Genomic DNA, 21,969 nt, shown 5'->3' on the forward strand with positions numbered 1-21,969 from the left:
TCTGTCTCTTCTCTCCCCCCAGCCTGTCTCTGTCTCTCCCTACTGTGTCTCTTTCTCCCCCCCCATTCCTTCTCTCTCTATCTCTGTCCCTCTCTCTGTGTCTCTGACTCTCTTGTCTCTCCTCTCATCCTTCCTATCCATCCCCTGATCTGTTAACCTGAATGAGAAAGGTAGCTATTGGCACTATGACTGTTGGACCTGGAGTCAGTAAAACCCAAGTCCAAATCTGATCTCAGACAATTACTATCTGTGTGATCCTGAGCAGGTCACTTAATCCCTGTTTGTCTCAGTTTCTTCAGCTGTAAAATGGGGATAATAGAAGCACCTACCCCTCAGGGTTGTGGTGAGGATCAAATGAGATAATAATTGTAAAGTGCTTAGCATAGAGCCTGGCGCATAGTAAGAGCTATATGAATGTTAGCTCTTATTATTAAGAGCAATAGAGAAAGGAGGAGTTGGGCTCTTAGAAGGGAAAGGCTAGGAGTTGCAAATAGTTATTTCCAGGTTATTGTGCTTTATTTTAAGAATAATTTTTGTGGAATTAAAGCAATAAAATCAATTAACTCTTATTTCTTTTGCTTATTTCACCTAAAGAATGAGCTTCAACATAGGAAGATTAATAAAATGTATTAACTAATTTCTAACTATGCATTGTTGGATTTGGATTATGAAGTCTTGTTTTGAAACCAGATTCTGCCACTTGATGTCTTTGAAAACTCCCTAGGCTGATTCAATTTCCTTCATTGTATACTATACCTTGAAAGTATTTTCCAGTAGTAAATCTGTGATTGTTTTTGTCCATTTACCTCATCCTTATTTTGGTTATTTTACACTGTAAAAAAGTTTCCCATAATGAAAACTACAGCAGGACTAGCCAGAGGGACTTAGGCAGCAAGCTAGAAAGGGCAAGTCTTCTCTCCTTGCTCAAAATGTAAGCCTGAAACTTGAAAGGTAGAGGAATTCTACATGTAAACACCAACAGCCTTCAGTCAATTGCAATTTAACCTCCCCCTCCCCCATATCACTCCTTTCTTTACTTTTCCCATAAACATGTATAAGTCTTATGATCTTGCTCCATTTATCCCTGCCTCTGAAAAGCAATTTCTTAAAAAAAAAAAACAAAAACAATACAGATTTACTAAGGTTAAATTCCATCATTTTCAATTTCCCTGGGTTTCTGAGGCATGTGGCAACTGGATTACATTAATCAGATACATACGTGGATACCAAGCAGGAAAAACCAAACTGCTGTGTGCCAGAGATGCTCAAAATATGCACATTTGTCACTTGAGAGGCTGAAGGAAAAAAACAAAACAAACAACCAAAACCACTGTTAAATTCTCTGAAGGGAGTTCAAAAACCTTTTCAGTCATGACAAAATGTTCTAAGGACTTAAGCCAGGCAGTAGTTATTGCCAATAGGTTATTTCTAAAAGTAGATTAAAAGTAATTGGAGATACCAACCAATGGGCAGCTATCTCCTGTCAAAGAAGTACTTTGGGATAGATTGTTCAAAGTTTTTTTGGAACATTAAAAAAGTTTCTTCGGAATTATGGAATGAAAGAGGTTTCTTTCAGGTTATAATGTACAAAGGAAACTGATATGTACTAGAAAATCCTCATACCATTCCCCGAAGGTATTATAATGCTTTTCTTTCTTTTAATATATGACATTAGCTCCTTACAGGGATTAATAAAATTGTCTGAAAGCCAAATAGAAGGAACTTGGTCTCAGCCATTGATTTGTAATGCTATAGAACTATTTTTGCTTTGTGATTTAGAGAGGAAAGGGGCAAAGGAATGGGATAATAGGGTGTTAGTGATTATGAGATGCCTTTTGACAATTAAACAGACAAAAGAACTGTAAGCAGAGAAAAATGAAATAATTTGGCAATTCAAAAGATAGACTAGCAAACCTCTTCACTCCCACCACCTTTTTTTTTTTTAGAGCTAGAAAAGCTCTCTGAGGTCATCTCAACTAATCTATTATTTATCTCTTCAAATAAAGCATTTTATGAAAAAATTGAACTCCAGTACAACCAAATCACCTTGCTTTGTGACTATTTACATTGAAATGACTTAATTTCAATGTATAAAATAACATAATTTTCCTCCTGCTACGTCCTCACCAAAATCCTTTATTTGTCCATTCATTCTCATTCTTTCTTTTGTATGATCATAATTAACGTATCCTCCATACTTCTGCTTCTACTTTTTTGTCTGTAATCAAGCACATTTATCTTGTCCTCATTAATTCTATTTGTTAAATTGGAAAAAAATAATCTCCCCTCCAAAATTGGGATCTTATGTTGAAAGCTCTCATCGAGCTGGAATTCACTAAGACATATGGTATAACATGTGGGTCTAAATCCCTTTTCAACTAGATTGCCAAATAGTTTTCTAAATTCATTGGCTAAATGATGAATCCTCCTCATTTGCTATAACTTTATCAAACAATGATATTTTGTCTACTTTTGATTGAATGTCTTGTATATGTCCTATTCCATTGATCTACTTGATCTAAGCCCCACCCTGCCTCCACAATAAAATAAAGTTTTTATGGTAACCCCTTTATAATGTTTTAAAAAAAAAATCTAAGATTGCAAAACCATCCTTATTTACTTTTTCCTTCATTGTGACCCTTGATATTTTTACCCTTCTGTTTTTAATATAAATTTCATTTAATTTGGTTCTATAAAGAATCTCCATTGGTATTTTGGTTCATGTTACATCAAATATAAAAATTAATTTATAAAGTATTATTTTTATTATTATAATCTAGTCCATCCATGAACAATGAATTTTTCTCCATTTTTTTAGGTTCTTGTTTATTTTTGGTCATTATAGTTTTGTCATTCTTATACAACTCTTGAATATATATAACTAATTTAATTGTTGGTACATTATAATGGGCAGATTAACTCATTTAGTTTCTATTGTTATAGTGAAAGAGGTTTCTTTATTATATTTTATTGATCTTGGATATTAGTAAACAAAAATACAGCTTATTTTTATGGATTAATGTTGTGTCCTGCAACTTTATTGAGCTCATTTATTAAAAAAAAGTTGTTGGTTGAGCATTTAGAATTTCTAGACAGACTATCATATTTTATGAAAATGTCTCTATTTCTAATGTTAATCTTGCTAAAACCTTCTTCGGTCATAATGCAATCTCTAGAATGTCTGATAGCACTAATTACAAATTGAGTCTATTTTTAAATTGGAATTCAAATGATCTTAAGAGGATGACTGAAATGTTCAAAATGAGTAGCTAAGAAGACACCTTTAAAAGTAGGATTAACAATGAACAAAAGAGGGATGATGGCAGAGTAGGCCAAATAACAATGTTAAAATGTTATAGCAGCCCATGAAAGATGGACAACTCCCATATTAAATCTCTGGCTTTAGCAATTTAAAGGAAGTAGATTTACAAGATGTATAATGTAAGCTCCTTGAGGGCAGGAACTACCTCACTTTTGTATGGGGTCTAACACAATATTTGGCAGCTATTTAGAGTTTAATAAATGCTTTCTGATTGGCTGATATTATGAATTTTGTTTTTGTTTTTGTTTTTTTTTTAAACCCTTAACTTCTGTGTATTGACTTATAGGTGGAAGAGTGGTAAGGGGTAGGCAATGGGGGTCAAGTGACTTGCTCAGGGTCACACAGCTGGGAAGTGTCTGAGGCCAGATTTGAACCTAGGACCTCCCGTCTCTAGGCCTGGCTCTCAATCCACTGAGCTACCCAGCTGCCCCTGATATTATGAATTTTTAAAAGTCAATAGGGTTGGGGCACATTTGGATGAGCAGAGTGAAAGAACGTAATAAATTGACAATCTCCTTAAGACTTCTTGCTTGGGAAATGGATGATAAAGAAGTATTGGCCACTCAGTGGGGTTGGTAGGTGTGGGGACAGTGTCAAAGGACAAATTGAGAAGCTTTGTCTTTTTTTTTTTCTTTTTCCTTTAGCTGTGATCACCATGTACATGGTCTATTTCCTCCAATGGAGTGAAAACACGTCTACTGCCACATACCATCTCTTTAACGGCTTAAACTTTTTCATCAGCACCACAGGAGCCATCATTGCCGACTCTGGTTTGGGAACTTACAAGTAAGGAGGAAATGCTTTCCATTTCCAAAAGCCCAGAAAATGTGACCTAGGAAGTTAGATAATATTTGACTATGGACTTTGAAATAAAATAGTAGATGAAATGGATTGAGGCTACACCAAGATAAAAGTCCAAGGAGATTCTTTGTGGGATTGATAAAACTTTTTGGACTTCTTGGATGCGATACTGCTCTCTTTATTTGGGGGGTCTCAGGTTCAGAACCTTTCCCTAATCTCTGAAAATATTCAGATCCCTCCAGGGTACCAAGAAAGGTGAAGGCTGCCTCCAAAGTTGGTCTCTACTGTCCGTAGTCACTCAGGAGGAAATCAGAGAGCAGATGTTAAAATTGTTAAAGCATCTCCTGCCCAGAAATCAGCCAGAAGTGGGCAGAGGCCAGGAGATTTTGGGTGTCAGATTCTTTTTGCTTTCCTCAGCTACTGTTATTTTACTGCTCCTAATTCATTTCAATGGAATTTAGAGACACTGCTTCAATATTCAGTAAATCCACTGCAGTGATATTGTTTTTATAGTGGGGAGTTTTGTCAAGGCTGCAGACCAGTGCCTAGCTGTCCTGACCAGGATCCTAGGATTCCCATGAGCAACCATCTTGGACTCTAAGAGGGCATCTGAATGCTTTATAAGTACACCTAAAGAGACTAGAGATATGCAGTTCATAGAGTGCTAATACTTCATTAGAGTCATGGATTTTAGACATCTCACCAAATCTTTTACTGTGTCACTCAAGTCAAAAGCAGAAATCAGGAGCAAGTTTTTGGAATTATTGGTTGGTAAATTGAGAGATGATTTCTCATGACATTCTTAATATGCAAATATGTTAATTGGATTGCTTTAGTACAAAATTCCTATGAATTTCTGGTTAGTTTGAATGTATACATTATCCTGAAGGATTTTTGTTTTACATGTTCCCAAGTCCTGAGTTCAAATTGCACCTCTGACGCTGATGCTTTGATGTGACCATGGACAAGTTACTCAACCTCTCCTACCCTGAGGTGACACTCAGAGACTTATCTACTAAGTTATAGATGATTGTGATTTGGGTTTGTGATGAAGTTACCACACATCACACATCCCAAACATTACTGATTACAGAATTCTGATGGATTGATATGATAGGGTCATACTCCCATACATACACAAATTGCCTCAAATTCTATTTCAGTAATTTCTGTTTCTGGACCTTTCTTAGCAGTTAGTATGTGTGGTATAGTGCCAAGAGCACTGCTTTTGGAGTCATCAAGTCAGTTTCCCAGAGCCTTAGTTTCCCCAACTGTAGCAACAACCTCAAAGGATTATTGTGAGGGTCCGATTAGAAAATTGTAAATAAAGCACTTTGTGAACCTTAAAATGCTACAAAAATGGCAGCTGTTATTCCTGTGACTCTTTATACTCTTTGTTTGTTTAAGGCCACCTAGGTATTTGGTTAATTAATATTATGCTGTCTGCTGATAATTGCTTCCAGTGTAACTGAGCATTGCCTTTTTCCCCCCCTTCAACAGCACAATTGTGACGGGCCACATTTTGTGTATGATGGGCCACATGATCCTAATACTCAGTACAGTGCCCATAAAGGGAGGACAGATGATTCATCTGTGAGTACTACCTGGGACTTGGGGTGGATATTGGCACCTAAGCATATGTCCACATCACTCTACAGTTAGCCCTTCTCATAGTATCTCAAGAACATTGTTCTTGAATTAGGCTTATTGATATCTGGCTCTTTCAGGAATTTTTTTGGCTCATTTAGTTCAGCTCTGCAGCTGAGTGAATGAGCAATTTCTCACTTAAATTTTCTACTTTACCCTCAGTGAGCCTTTAGCACTGTAGGCATAAGCAAAACTTCTCTCCCTTTACCCATTCCCTTTTTCTGTCCCCATTCTCCTCTTACCTTCTCCTTCTTCTTTCCATATTAACTCTTAATTCTGGACTCGCCTGTCTTTGCTAGGGGTCAAGAAAGATGGCCAACTGAGCCATTTATTTTCTTCTACATTTGCCTCACTTATATGAGCACATTTTTGTCTTGAGCTGGGAATCGGAAAGTGAGGGAAGGAAATGGGAGTGGGGAAATGGGGAGGGGATTATAAGGATTTTTGAAGGCCTTTTAAAAGGTTGTAAGACTTTCATCCCTAACCCTAGGAAACCTACAAGTATCATTTCCTTTGTGTGTGGGTAGAAAACAGGTATACAAATAGATGCCTCAAGCAAGAACTTGAAGGTAGCACCTGCCTGTCAGAAAAGGAAGTGCTGAAGGAGATTTTAGAAATGGTGGAGGTCAAGGGGGAAACTTCAAGATGGAACGAAGGATGATATCTCCCTAATGTGCTCATTTTCAAAAAGTTGAAGATGGAAGATTCCACAAATTAGAGACTGGGTTAACTTGACTACCATCTTCAGATTTGTGAGCACTTAGAAAAGGAAAACTAACCACTATCACACAGCATGACTCACCAAGGACAAGCTGTGCCAAACTAACTACAATTCTTTTTTTTTTTTTTTTTTAACAATATAACCAGTCTGATAGATCAGGAAATGCCATAGACCTAGCATGCCTGGATTTCAGTGAGATTCTTGATATAATCTCTCATGATATCCTTGTGGAGGAGGATTGTGGAGGAGAAGGAGAGATGTGAACTGGATGATAGTACAGTTAGGTGGGATCAGAACTGATGGAAGGAATGGATAACAAGAGTACTGATCAATGCTCTGATGTTAATCTGGTTTGGTGCAGGGTTCTATACTCAGCTCTGTTCTGTTTAACATTTTTATCAATGAAGATATAAATATCCTGCTTATCTACATTTGCTGATGACACTGAGCTGAGAAGGAAAGAGGAGAAGGAAAAATAATACATTAGATGACACAATCAAGATTCATAAATATCCAGGTTGGGACAATAGACCAAATATAATAAAATGAAATGCAATGCAATAAGGATTTAGATCAAGTTCTGTGCTTGGGCTCAAAAACTCTACTGCACAAAGAAAAGGGAGTACAAAAGGGGGGGCTATAGTTAGACAACCATTTGTATGAAAGATACTATAAGCCCATGAAAACCAGTGTGATGTGGTCACCAAGAAGGTTATTTCAGTCTCAGACTACAGTAATAGAAGTATCCAGACTAAGGGAAGTCACAGTCACTGAGTACTCTGTACTAGACAAACCAGATTAAGAGTATTGTGTTCAGTTTTGGGCATCATATTTTGGGAGAGACAATGACATACTAGAATGTATTTGCAAAAGAGCAACTCAGATGATGAGGGAACTTGAAATGATATCCAAAGAAAAATAATCAAAAAGCTGATGATGCTTAGCCAGTAAAGAGAAGACTTAGGAAAGGGAACAACTTACTTTCAAATATTTGAGGGGTTGTCATGAAAAACTCATCTTTTAACTTACATGTTTCTTCTGCTGAGCTCATTCTTTCTCCTCACTTCAGCTTGGGCTAAATTATTCCATTAGACAGTATATGCCATTTCTTGATTAAAGGGACGTAAAGATTAGAAATGGAAGATTGAAGATGGGAAAAAATACTGGATTTGAATACCTGCCACTTTACTCTGGTTCATTAGGGAACTTGAGGGACAGAGGAATGATGAGTAAGACCAAGAGAGTCATGTTTCATTTCAATGGAAATAGAGAATCCTACATTGATGAGCCCTTCACTCTGTTCTTCATGAACAAGTGTCTGTCCCTATTTTTCCTGAAAAGAGATCTCTCTCTGGCATTATTCCTTTGATCCCCAAAAGGATTTGGCTGCCATGGATGGGGAATGGGGAAAAAGGAGCCAATACACTGATACTAAGCATACTGAAGCAATGAAAACATCATCACTGATACAGTCTTCATCTTTCCTTGGCAGGTTCCTCTTTATGTCAGGATACTCTCTGATTGCCTTAGGGTCAGGAATCATTAAGCCTTGTGCTGTGGCCTTTATTGGAAACCAGTTTGAAGAAGAGCATGTAAGAGCCATGAGTCTTTTTATTAGAATCACTTTTGGAAATTAAATTTAACTGTGATAGTTCTATGACTCAGCAATAGGTTTCTGTAGCAAGTTATCACTGTATAAAATGCAACATTTATATATGACACTGTCCTGAAGTCTTGAGAGGATTAATCAGTCATAGAGCTTTACCTGGAACACAAATTAACACCTTTGATACCCCACACTGGAAGGTAGTGATTTAAAGTTATTTTCCCACGACATGAATGTATGCATCACAACATACAATGATTTTATTTACTATTATTTTATTAATTTGTTATAATATATAAGTGATAATACTTGTATAACCCAGTGAAATTGCTTATCAGATTCGGGAGGGGGGGGATGAATCATGTAGCCATGGAAAAATACTTTAAAACAATAAATAAAAATTTAAAATATTATAATATACAATATATTAAATCTATTATTTTCCATCTTGATTGATGTATAAAGCAGGTTATGAAAGAGCAAATACATTTTAGATTTAAATCATTTAGATAACAAGGAAGGAAAAAATTAATTCTGACAACAGAATAATAGAGCCAGAGGAAACCTTAAAAAGATCATCATTTCAAGCATTTAATCTTCAGGCAGGTAAACCACCTAAGATTTATTCTGTTCTCTCTTTGGAGACTTCTAAGGATCCTTATATTTTTTCTCATTAGGTTAGTAGTATCACCCTGGCATGCAAAAAATTCTTATGTCCAACAGAACAAAGAACCAGAATTATAATGAACCAATTGTCCATTCAGCTCAGTATTCTGGCTCTGACAGTGGGTCCAAAGGAGACCATGATCATTTGCTTCTCTGATTTTGACCTCAGAGTCTTGAGGATATTTATTTCTAATTTTCCTACTTTTAAGAATAATTTTGCTTAAGGTATCTCAAATATACAAACACACATTACTACTGTATGCTAGTGATTTTTTGAATTTTAGCTTAATTTTCATTGTTTAAAAAGTATGCTTGACCAGTCTGCTGCTAATTAGCTTTCTTGTCCCCTTGGCATCTCTCCATTGTGTAATATCCCATGCAATAGACCCGCTTGTCTTTGAAGGGTCTATAAATATCTCTTTAATTTGTCTTGCCATGTCTTGAACAGTTAAAACAAAAATGCAAACAAAAAACTTTGTAGCTTTCTCCCCTTTCAGTCCCAAAGAACCTCTTATAAATTGCTGAAGGCAGTTCACAGTGTTTCAATAGTAGACCCCAGCTTTTTCATCGTTCTCCCTCGCTGATTCAGCCCTAAATTTGGAAACCAGTTCACAAAACTCCGGGATTACCCAACAATGGCTTCCTTTCAGAAGAAGTCTGTGAAAAGTGATCAGAGCTACTGAGCTGAAGGAGTTTAAGAAAATAACCCTTTATACCAGATAACCAGCTTTCCCAATCCCAAAAGGTCTTTGCATTATTTATGTTTTCTTTAATTAGAATGTATAGATAGGAGAACCAAGGTTAGTCTAAAGTAGTTGAGGAAATAAAAGGGGGGGTGGAGAGTAATAAAAAAAAAATAGACGTGAGTTCCAAAAGAAAACAGTTACCAGGATAAAGGCATTCCTCCTCATTCCACCCTCCCCCTCTCACCAAAATGTCATAGTATTTAGTCATTCTAACAATAGAAAATTCTGACTAGAAAAAGTTGAAATAATTTTAGAAAGTCATTTAGAGAAAACAGCATGCCTTCTTACAGAAAACTAGAGGAATCAATAGTCAAGGAGAGTGGGGGTTGAGTAGGACAATAGTCGATTGAATCCATTGATCTTGGGGTATTGAAGAAAGACCCATCTGATTTCTGATATACCTGTTATATTTATGATGAGCTGGAGCTGGGAATGGGGAATGTGAAGCCACAGTGTCAGTATGGAAGGAGTAGGCATGCTTTCAGAATAAAAAGTCCTGAGCTTCTGGAACGCAGCTTGAGTTCAAAGTATTAATTTTTCTGTTTTTTTTTTTAAATTACATATATTTTGGCTTCCTAATTTTTTTGTTTAGGAGGGTTTAGTGAATTTTCTTAGCTTTGTCCTCTGACTGGCAGTTTACCTACTATACTGGGGTGCCAGTCTTTCTGGTAATGTCTGGTAATGGAAATTTTTAGATTGTCTTTTTGCCTCCCATTCTCATCCCCATCCTCTTAGCAAGAATGTCTTGCTGAGGGATTCCCTAATTATTAACATGTGTAAGTATGGGTGCTACCTAACATCAGGAGTTTGAAAATCAATCCCAGATTCCAGAATAGCGCAGTCCCTAATTAAAGAACTTCCTTCCTCACAGAAAGCCAAAGGAACACAGATATTATATGAACTTCTGACTGCCTTTCCCGAGAGGTCAGACATTGAGGGCCACATGAAAAAATCCAGAAATGCTAAGAATCACCAAGCCCCTGCACCTGAGTTCCTCTGAACCTTACCTGACTGTTTCATCCCACACTCTCCCAGCTTCATCCAAGATTGTCCAAACACTAGTGGTGTTCTTCAACACCTAAGCACACCTAAATACTTTTTTTTCCTACTGACATTCTTCTGACCTCAAGCATGTTGCTAACTTTGGGATCTCATTTTCCATCGTGTATTATGTTGTTAAAAAAAAAAAGAGGAGACTAGTAGAGTAGACCCCCACTGACTTAATGATTATAATTTGTTTTACATCTAGAAAGGGGATATAAAGTCATAGTTGTTAAGATATATGAAAGCATATGTAAATGGCTTGTTCTCATATGATCAATAATGACAATACAATATAAAATGCCAACCATATCATTGAAACTTTTAAATTTATTAAACCAAATGATAAACAGATTTATATTTTTAAAATTATATATTATTTAAATATATATTAAACACACATCTAAAAATATATTATATAAATAATCTTAAACAATATAAAATTATTTATTATAACTCTCCTTAAACCTGTTTAATGAACAAGTTTGTGGTTCAGACTATGCTTGTCACTGATAATTTTTAAGACTTAGGTAATATCTCCTCAAATTTCTTTCCAACAACTTTCAAATACATGGCCAATGAGAAGCTTTTCTTTATTTGACTATATGTTAGTAATAAGGGTTTTGTTTTTCTTTCTCAATGGGGAGGAAGGAGGAGAAGTTAGGTATTTGCTCATTACCAAAAAAAAATAATTTTAAAAAACACCTATGGCTTCCAACTGAATATTTCAAAGAGTAGAAGTGTTCATATGGAAGATATTCTATCATCTTAATTATTTAATAACATACTAGATACTTTTCCAAGGTCTACTATTTTATTATAGAAAAGAGTTGACAGGAATTGCAACAAAGTGTTCTGTAGCTTATCTTAAGAGTAATATCAGGCTTTTTTATTTGTTAGCTTGTTTTCAGAAATCTTCCAAATGAAGCCCAGGATTTTTCCTTTTTTTCCCTTTTATTTAAAACTTAGCTCAAAGACATGGTTCAACTCCAAATATATGATCTTTTAAATATATTTGTTTTGGGCATTTTTCCTGCAAATTTGATGTTCAGTCATTTTTCAGTTATGTCCAATTCTTTGTGAACTCATCTGGCTATGGGACCTCATTTTCCCTACAAATACCAATGTTGACACTTCTTTTCTCATCTCTTCACTTGCACTCCCATATATAATAGTGTCTCTGACTTTTGCCTTGGTATCGGCTCTGAGGAAAAGGGTCTGGCCTAAGAAATGTTGGCTTAAGTACACAGCATTCAGGGCACTAAATTAATCACCATGCTTCCCATTCATATTCTAAATGCCAGGACCTTTGGGCAACTTGCCTCTGTAGACAAACCATATATGTACGGAAGAGGATGTCCACAAAACAAACACTGCTGATTTTTCTTCCTGAATGAATTGTTTAGCGGTAAAGCACAATGGTACCCATGAAGGGTGAGACATCTCCAAATTCAGACCATGGTGGCTGCATGGCCACTCTGGCTGGAAGATCCTTCCTGCCTTTCTCTTTGCTCCATTGTCCTTGCTCACTCTTTGATGACAAAATTATGAGTCCAGTTATAGGGATTACATAGCAACAATGCTGTCATATATTAACTAACTGTAATCTCTGCCGAAATGGAAGAAATAGAACAGCTTCCCAGGGCTACAAGCTTATGTTGTGATTACTGGTTTAATTGATCAACATGAGGAATTTATATATTATTTCTCTTGGTAAATATTAGATCATTTGAAGAAAAGCTGACAAATGTCAGTGGGAGATGAGTTATCCTGGAAAAGTAATAAACAGACCTTTGGATGGTAATGTGCTCCTGGAATAGGAATAAGTCTATTACAGAGTCTAAGTCCAAAAGATTTCAATGTAATAGAGATAATCAACAACATCCATAGGAGACCCATCCTTCAACTGAATTATCATTCCTACCTCATGATTCAAATGAAATCTGGATCTGGTCCTCTTGAACTATTGGTATCTTGCACTCCAGAAAGAATCATGTGTTCAACAAAGCCACCAATAATGTTGGCATGTGAGTCCTAATTTCTGTCAGGTATCCAGCTGGCAAAAGATTTTTGGATGTCAACAAAACCCTCTTCCAGCATTATGATGGTGTGACAATTTGCCCCTGGAAAAGGCTTCCTATACCTGCTCCTAAAGGCTCTATCTATTTTTGTTGCTACAATTTCATGCTCATTCCAGGAAAACAAGGTATTTGCTTAAATCAGTCATTTTCATTAGCCCTACAAGCACACTGCTACAATGCCACAACTGTTGTCTTCCCACTTCTAGTTTACTTATTGAGTACACACTGCTCTCTGAGCCCTGGGAAAAACCAACCATGAATCCTTTTGATGATTGGTGAGTCTTTTCCTAGAATCTCCACATAGTTAGAAAGAGATGAAAATTTGCTTGAACTGACTTTTCAGAAATTAACATATTCCCCCTTACTGTATATAATCCCCATCATGATTAATCCTGAACTCCCACTTGTCATTATACAAATCTTGTTCTCCACCTCACACTACATGCTTCATGGTACTTTTCTTCCAGTTTGACAGTCCCACTCAAAGTTTACTTGTCCTTTCTATGTGCTTTATAGAATACTGGTTCCATTGCTTGCTTTTATCTTAAGACTTTTCCTTTCTTACTCCTCCCATCCTTTTGCACTCACTGAGACCTGACATCCTCCTGATAACCTATCATTCCTGCCCAACCTTTTCAGTTTTCCTTGGTAATGTCTTGAAATATTATGTGTAGGTTCTTTCTTTGATCATAACATGAAGGTAGTCCAATAATTTTTAAATGACCTCTTCTCAATCTGTTTTCCAGGCCAATTGTTTTTCTGATGAGATATTTCACATTTTCTTCTAGTTTTTCCCACTCTTGTTTCTTGATATCTCATGAAGTCATTAGCTTCCACTTGTCCAATTCTAATGTTTTTCTTAATTTTTAAAATTTATTTATTTATTTGTTATATTAAAACTCTCAGGTATCTTCCTCCTTTCTTCCCCTCCCCACAAGAGAAGGCATCATATGACAAATATATATATATATATATATATATATGAAACTATCTCTTGCTTATGTAAGAATGACAAGCAAGCTCTCACATTTTGAAATTTGTCAGTTAGAATGTTGAGGAAGAGGAACCCAGTGACAGTTGGAAGAGAGCAGAGACTTCTGAGGAAGAGAAGCCTGAGGGACAGCTTTTGGGAGAAAGCCAGAGTGTTAGGTGGTTGAAACTGATTCTGTGACCCTCAGAAGTGAGCTTTGGTGGGCTTTTCCCTGATATGCAAAAGAAGATCTGCTTTTCTCCTGAGCCAGCTTGTTTCCCGCAATTCACTTAGACCAGCAACAGTGCCAACAGAGTTTGGGGATTTCTGGACTTCCTTGGGGAAGCCCTTCCCTGAACCCCAGTTGCCTTGGGCTTTGCTTAATAGTACCCTTTTAGATTTACCACAATAGCTTTAGGATTTAATCAGTGGACTTGGGAAAGTGAAGCTGTGTTCAGGGAACACCCTGTCTGACCTTAGGGTCTTAGATTTGGTGGCTACCTGGCACAGTGAAGGACTTTTGGGATTAGGGATACTCTTTCCTGTTGAACTCCTATTTCCTTTCCCTTTGCCTTATTGTTCCTGTAATAAACACCCAAGATTTCCTAGAACAGACCTGTGTGTTTCAGGGGGGAGCCTCCAGGAGGGAGGCTACTGGAAGGGATAGTGAAGGAAGTCAGGCTGATCTCCATTTTAAGCCTGACTCCCCTGCTGTGAGTAAGAGGGAAGTTTCTGTGTACCTCGAAAGGCACTGACATCCTATTGGGGTTTCACTCATTTCTTCTTGAGGGGACAACATCCCTTCAACCCCTCGGCCTTCGCATGACCTTCCAGGGGTTCCCCATTTCCACTCAGGGAACCCCAATTGTCTCCCAGTAATTAGGAGTGGCTGTGAGGGAAGAGGGATCATTCCACATCTCCCTTGCTGGTTCCAAATTACACCCCAATCTTCCTAATCACCCCGCTTTGTTAAACTTATTTCTATTTATCAGTTATTTCTCTGAAGATGGATCTATACAAGTCATTTAAAAAACAATATTTCTGTTTATTTCTGTATATAATGCTCTCTTTGATCTGCTAGTTTACTGTTCATAACTTTATGTAGATTTTTCCATTAAAAATTACTTATTTGTCATTTCTTGTATTGTGGTAGTATTTTATCACAGCTATATGCCACAACTTGTTTGACCATTTCCTCAATTTTCAGTTCTTTACCACCACAAAGAGAGCTGCTATAAATATTTTAGAATATATAGATTCTTTTCCTTTTTCCCTGACCACCTTAGGAAATAAATCTAATAGTAGTATTGCTGAATCAAAAGGAAAATACAGTTTTATAACTCTTTGGTCATAATTCCAAATATTTCTCCAAAGTGGTTGGATCAGTTCATAGTTCCATCAACAGTGTATAAGTATCTCCACTTTTTCAATTCTATTTTTTTTAAACACTTACCTTCCATCTTGGAGTTAATACTGTGTATTGGCTCCAAGGCAGAAGAGTGATAAGAGCTAGGCAATGGGAGTCAAGTGACTTGCCCAGGGTCACACAGCTAGGAAGTACCTAAGGACAGATTTGAACCTAGGACCTCTTGTCTATAGGTCTGGCTCTCAATCCAATGAGCCACCCAGCTACCCCCTTCAATTCTAATTTTTAAGGAATTATTTTATCCAAAATTTTTTACCTTGTTTTCCATTTGACTATTGTTTTTTTTAAGTTCTTTTCTTCAGTAGATTTTTGTGCCTCTTTTATTATTTTCCCAATTCTGTTTTTTAAGGTATTTTCTTTAATATTTTGGCCTATTTTAATAAGCTATTGCTTCTCTTTTCATAATTTTCTTAGATCACTCTCATTTCTTTCACCAATTTTTTTCTCTCCCACTTTTACCTCTAACTCTTGTAGGAATTCTTGTAGGCAGTGGATGCAATTAACTTTTTTCCCTGAGGCTTTTTTGTAGCCCTTCTCACATTGTTGTATTCTTCTGAGTTTGTCTTTCTTTTCCCTGCCACTGTAGTAGCTTTTTTTTTTTTTTTTTTTTTTTTTTTTTTTTAGTACTTCGGTGTATTGTCTCATAGGTGGAAGATTGGTAAGGGTGGGCAATGGGGGTCAAGTGGCTTGCCCAGGGTCACATAGCTGGGAAGTGGCTGAGGCGGGGTTTGAACCTAGGACTTCCTGTCTCTAGGCCTGACTCTCACTCCACTGAGCTACCCAGCTGCCCCTGTAGTAGCTTTTTATGATTAAATTCTTTTTTTGTTATTTACTCATTTTTCCATCCAATTTTTTGATTTTGAACTTCACGTTAAAGTTGGGAGTAAGAAGGCACTGTCCCAAACTTCAGGCTTTTTTATGCTGCTTTTTCAGAGCCAGTCTGCAAGTTTTTGGTGGTTCCAAGGTGGTGTGATGTGGGAAGAGATGTGGTCACTGCTCTCTTGGTCTATGCTCCAGTCTTTACCCAGGAAGAGAACGTTCTCCCTTATGACCAGCATTCCACTTCACCCTGGAACTGTGACCCAGAACTGTGTATGGGCAATAGAGTTGCCAAACACCCACTGCCAGCAAAGAATCCCCTACAATTTCTTTTTTAAGCAGTTGTCCAATCCTTTACAGTTTCTGGGTTGAGAGAAGCTGCTGCTTCTGTGAACAATGTTGTTATTGCCTATTGTGTGGCCTCTGGACAGGCTTCCACATTAGTGCTACAGACTTCTGCCTATTTTTTGAGTTTCTTTAGGCCAGAAAAATATAGACTATAGACTATTCTTTCTCAGACTCCCTTGATGGCTCTCCATTAGTCATATCCACTAACTTTGTGTGACCCCTAAGGCTCTTTTTTGACTCTCTTCTCCTTCTGAACTATTTCTCTTGGTGAATTTGTCAGTTTCTTTAGTATTCAATGATCATCTCTGATCTATTTGCCCAGCCCTAACCTCTCTCCTGATCTCCAGTCTCAAATCTTCAAATATTTATTGGACATCTTGACTGAGTATCCCATAGACATATTAAACTCAGTATGTACAAAACTTAATTCATTTTCTTTTCCCCTAAATCATTCCTGGTTCCATGATTTCTCTGTTATTCTTTAGGTTACAGCCATCCTTTCAGTCACCCAAGCTTGCAACATAGGTATATCTCCCACATCCAATATGTTGCTAAATCTATTAATTCTACTTTTACAATGTCTCTTGCACATGGCTTGTCTTTTCTGACACCTCCATCACTTTTGTGCAGGCCTCATCAATTCATACCTGAACTATTGCAGTAACTTTCTGGCTGATCTTCCTCTCTCAAGTCTTTCCCCACTCCAGTCAAATCTGCTCTTCCTGAAGAGCACATTTGACTGTTTCTTTGGATACAATAATATTCTATATTGCATATAACATAAAATGTAAATTTCAGATTACACAGAACACAAAGTTTCAAAACATAAAAATTATGTGGCTTCATTATAGACAGTTCAATGAGGAAATAAGGATGAGAAAACCTTCATTTTTGACTGAGGAATGGGGCTAAAGATGCATTAGTTCTTTGATTTGAGCCTATTACCAAGCTTCAGCTTCCCTTTTGTCGCAGTGAGGTCTTTCCCTCTTATTCTCCTCCTTATCTCTCTCATTTACAAAGAAAATTGAAGTACAAGAAGATGAGACTAAAGTTTCCAAAGGTTATGTTGTGATACACATCAATGCCATAACAACCAAATTGTTGTTGTCTTCCTGGTTTGGAATTTAAAATAAAGATAAAGGGATGGGAGCCTTAAAGGCTCTGCTTTTCATTCTGTTCTTCACTTAATGACAATATCTATGGGTTTGGGGACTTCTGTAAATGTGCATGTATTGAAAAGCTGTGCATGAGATTTTCTGCTTTGCTGGGATACTTCAGGCTACATCCATAGCACCAATTGCCCACTTCAATCACAAGTCTACTCAAAAGATATTATACCCTAAACTTTAATTTGTATGTGCCAGACTAGTCATCAATGAATGTTTAACTAATTTTTAAAATATATTAACATTCATTAAGCTAAAGGAAACTCTTCGGCCCAGCATTTGTATCTCCTCTAGCTGTAGACATCATACTCTTACTTCCTCTTTATCCTCATTGCTTTTCATATTTGTTCAACACAAGATCAACCCACAGCAAATACAGTTCAAGTAATTCTACAAATATAAACTCTCATGGAGGCCAAACATAAATGAAATATAAAGAGGAAGTTTAATCCATTAAATTTCTGCCACGATGATCAACTAATTACCAGTAGACCAGTTCTAATTTTCTTTAGGCCCTGAGCACAAACATAGATGTTGATTGTAATGTTTGTGTTTGGAAATCCAGGAAATTGTGGGTTTGTTTGAGTTAGTCTTTGTATTCCTGAAAACATTGACATTGTTTTGTTCCATCTTCTTTCAGACAGAAGAAAGGAGAAAATTATTCTCAGTTATGTATTTCATAGTCAACCTGGCGTTCTTGATTTCAACAATTTTCATGCCCATGCTCAGAGGTCAGTATTGGCTTACCAGGGGACTGAATGGGGCAGAATATCTTTGTCATGGTCTCTTGTGGGACCCTTAGAAAAGAAGTTGCATGGAACAATGAAAAGAATTCTGTATTTGGAGTCAGAAAACATGTACTCAAATCCTAGCCCTCTCCTTTACTAACTATCTAACTTTGGCAAATCATTTAGCCTCTTTGAGCCTCAATTCCTTCATAAATGAAATGAGATTGGACCAGAAAACCTCTAAGGTCTCATCCAACTCTAATGATCTGAGAAGCAACATTGTTTTAAGAAGCTAAAACTGTTCAGCCCAAGGTAGACTTTGACAAATACAAATGCAGGTGCACCTTCACTTTGATTAATGTAGATATTCCAGAAAAACTGCTTACTAATTGAATTTTGATAAATTGAATCATATTTGAAATGTATAAGAGAAGTATGGCACATTGTAGGAGTAAATGATTGTTAATTGATTGATACTTCTTGGTATCAATTGGTATGTATGTTGAAGCTTTTGAAAGTAAATACTTATGCCCTAATTAGCTTATTGAACTAATAAATTTTATTTTTAAAGCTAATATTTTCTTAAATTGAGGAATTCCATTAATAATAGGATAAAAAAGTCATACATTATATATGTGCATAAACTAGAATAGTGATTTACCCTTATACCATTCTCTACCACATGAGATTTTTTTATAAAGAGCTTTTTTTTTTTGCTGTAAGAGGACACAAATAAGAAATTATTAAAAAAATTAAGTTCTATCCTTATGTTTCTACAACAATACTTGACATTTTAATTTTTATTGAGTTTATTATTATATTTAATGGCTGTAGTGGGAAAGAATACTGTATGGGAAGGTGGGAAACTTAAATTTCTGCTTCTAACTTTTCCCTTAAACTCACTCTGTGTGGGACATTGGGCAAGTGATTTTCCCTCTCAGACCTTCATCTGTTCAAGGAGGGGACTAGGCTAGATGATTTCTACCTCCTGGTTCCTAGATCTTATGATTCTATGATCAAAAATAGCAATAGATATTCCTATTGAAAGAAGCACAGGGCAAACTGGGATGAGCTACAATCTTTACTAAACTGGCTTTAAAGGAAAACTATAACCTGCTTCCTTCTACAAAGGATTAGTGAAAAAGACTAGATAAATCACAGGCATTTTGACTACAACCTTGGATAATGCAATGTGTTCAAAGATTGTCATATTGTTATGTTCAGAAGTTCATGATGCCATTTTTCAAGGTGTGTTCTATTGGAGTATCTCTGGCCTAGAGTTCTTTACCTCCTCTGTTTATCCAGTTCATCAAGGCATTGTTGAGGCAGTATGTGTGTGTGTGTGTGTGTGAAAAATACCTACATGCCAAACTGGAATAGTGTTAGTTTGACTAAGACAAATTGGAGTTTCTGATGCCCATTACAGGGAAATAGGAGGTCAGAATAGAAAGCCAGAAGGAATATGATTTTAACTTGGGGATCTAAACAAATATCAAAGGTTTACAGTGGTTCCTAGGATTTGCAGATTACTATTGTGAATTTACCACATGGTCTCTCTTCTCTTTGAATAGCCCTGATAGACCTCCTCTGATTCACTCAAGAACCCCAATCTAAGAATTAATTATTAAGGGGCAGATGGATGGCTCAGTGAATCGAGAGGCAGGCCTAGAGACAATTGGGTTCTAGGTTCAAATTTGGCCTCGGACACTTCCTAGCTCTATGGCCCTAGGCAAGTCATTTAACCCCCATTGCCCAGTCCTTACCACTCTTCTGCCTTGGAACCAATACCCAGTATTGATTCTAAGGCAGAAGGTAAGGATTAAAAAAAAATTAATTATTACAGAGAAAATCTAGTATTTGATGTTATGTCCCTCTTGGCCTACACAGTCCTTTTATGCTAAAGTCTAACACAAATGTAGCCACCAGGACCATCTTATTTCAGATAAAACTGCTGTTCAGTGATATCTTATACCTTCTCTTTAAGTCTCTTTTTGGAGAAATGTACCTACCCATCCTGGGAGAAGGAACTCCCAACAATAAAGAAGTCTTTAAACCCTAATATCACAATCTTAAGGTAATAATCAAATAACCATAAAGTGTGACCACTTTAACCTGGAGTATCATCAAAGAGACTAAAAATTAATGATCTGTGATAGGCCTATTTGCCTTGTTTTTAACTCGATTCAAATTTAATGCAGTCCATCAAACCCAACTACTTGATCTAAAAGCCATGAACTTAAATTTGTTAACTTAGGTTTAGATATTCAGTTACTCACCACACGGACATGTCCAAGCAACAAAGAGCATTACAATTGTAATTTTTTTAATTTTAGAGGGAAATCAATGTTAAATAATTTTTTTAAAAATTGTTGTCCAGTTGTGTCTGACTATTTGTGACTCCATGGACCATAACAAACTAGTACTGTCTATGGGATTTTCTTTGCAAAGATAATGGAGTAGTTTGCCATTTCCTTGTCCACTGAATTAAGGCAAAGTGAGACTAAGTGACCTAAGGTCACACAGTAAATGTATGAAGCTTGATTTGAATTTAGGTCTTCCTGACTCTAGCCCCAACACTCTATCCACTGAGCCACCTAGATGCCTTCAGCGAAAACAACTTTGTGTAGCTGAAAGGTACTCCTGGATGGTCCTAGGACTGAAGTCTTCAGTGAATAGGGTTGAATCTTTGCTTAATATCGATCATCTTTTTCCCTATATATTACATATCCAGCCTGCAATCTGTTTCTTTCTCAAAGTACCTATTTACTTAGCCTTTATATATGTCCCAGCTTGACTTACCTAAGGTACTAATTGTCTACCACGTATTTTTTTCTGAGTTATACATTATCATGCAAAACATACATCCATATTGGTCATTTTTGTAAGGGAATACTCACAAAAAACCAAAGCCTCAAAATAAAGCTCTAAATAAATTAATGTGAAAGATAGTATGTGTTGATCTCTGTCTGACTCCAACAGTTCTTTCTTTGGAGGTGGATAGAATTCTTTGTTATAAGTCCTTCAGAATTGTCCTGGATCATTGTATTGCTAAGAGTAGCTTTCATAGTTGACCATCATACAATTGCTGTTACCATGTACAATGTTTTCCCAGTTCTGCTTATTTTGCTCTGCATCAGTTCCTGTAGATCTTTCCAGCTTTTTATGAAATCATCCTGCTTGTAATTTCTTATAACACATTCATATACCACAATTTGTTCAGCCATTTCCTAATTGATAGACATCCCCTCAATTTCCAATTCTTTATCACCATAAAAAGAGCTGCTATAAGTTTTTTTGGACAAGTAGGTCCTTTCCCCCTTTTTCATGATCTCTTTTCTATCATATCACCTCTTTCTACACAGCTAAAACATCTCCATCTTCTTGATGGAGACCAAAAAAAACTCATTTTCTAGATATCTTAGTCAAAGGAGAGAAAAGCAATCTTCCCTTACCTGTTGGAAAACTTTATTTTCTAACTGTTTCACTGAGAGGAGAGCAAGACCAACATTTTTAACACTTGACTGGATCTGATTTCATCTATAATGCTATTATTTCAGTCAATGAAGATCACAGCCCATCCATGCTGTCTTATCTTTTGTAATTCTTTTTTTAAAAATTAAGTTTATTTATTAAATATATTAATTTAGAATATTTTTCCATGGTTACATGATTCATGTTCTTCTTCTCCTCTCCTCCCACCCCCTCTTGTAACCAATGAGCAATTCCACTGGGTTTTACATGTGTCATTGATCCAGACTTATTTCCATATTATATTTGCACTAGGGTGATCATTTAAAATCTATCCCCAGTCATATTCCCATTGAACCATGTGATCAAACAGTTTTTTTTTTCCTGTGTTCCTACTCCCACAGTTCTTCCTC

General features: G+C 36.5%; 1 protein-coding gene across 1 annotated transcript in view; it reads left to right on the plus strand.

Annotated features, from left to right (window-relative positions):
• Nucleotides 1-21,969, plus strand: part of LOC123241547 (solute carrier family 15 member 2-like) — a 91,917-nt gene that overhangs the window by 23,929 nt on the left and 46,019 nt on the right. The window contains exons 3-6 of the mRNA XM_044669167.1: nucleotides 3,967-4,108; nucleotides 5,624-5,716; nucleotides 7,984-8,083; nucleotides 18,001-18,091. Of these exons, the coding sequence (XP_044525102.1) occupies nucleotides 3,967-4,108; nucleotides 5,624-5,716; nucleotides 7,984-8,083; nucleotides 18,001-18,091 (426 nt within the window). The remainder of the gene's footprint in view (nucleotides 1-3,966; nucleotides 4,109-5,623; nucleotides 5,717-7,983; nucleotides 8,084-18,000; nucleotides 18,092-21,969) is intronic.

The sequence above is a fragment of the Gracilinanus agilis genome, chromosome 3, assembly GCF_016433145.1.
Source record: "Gracilinanus agilis isolate LMUSP501 chromosome 3, AgileGrace, whole genome shotgun sequence".
Classification (NCBI taxonomy): Eukaryota; Metazoa; Chordata; class Mammalia; order Didelphimorphia; family Didelphidae; genus Gracilinanus; species Gracilinanus agilis.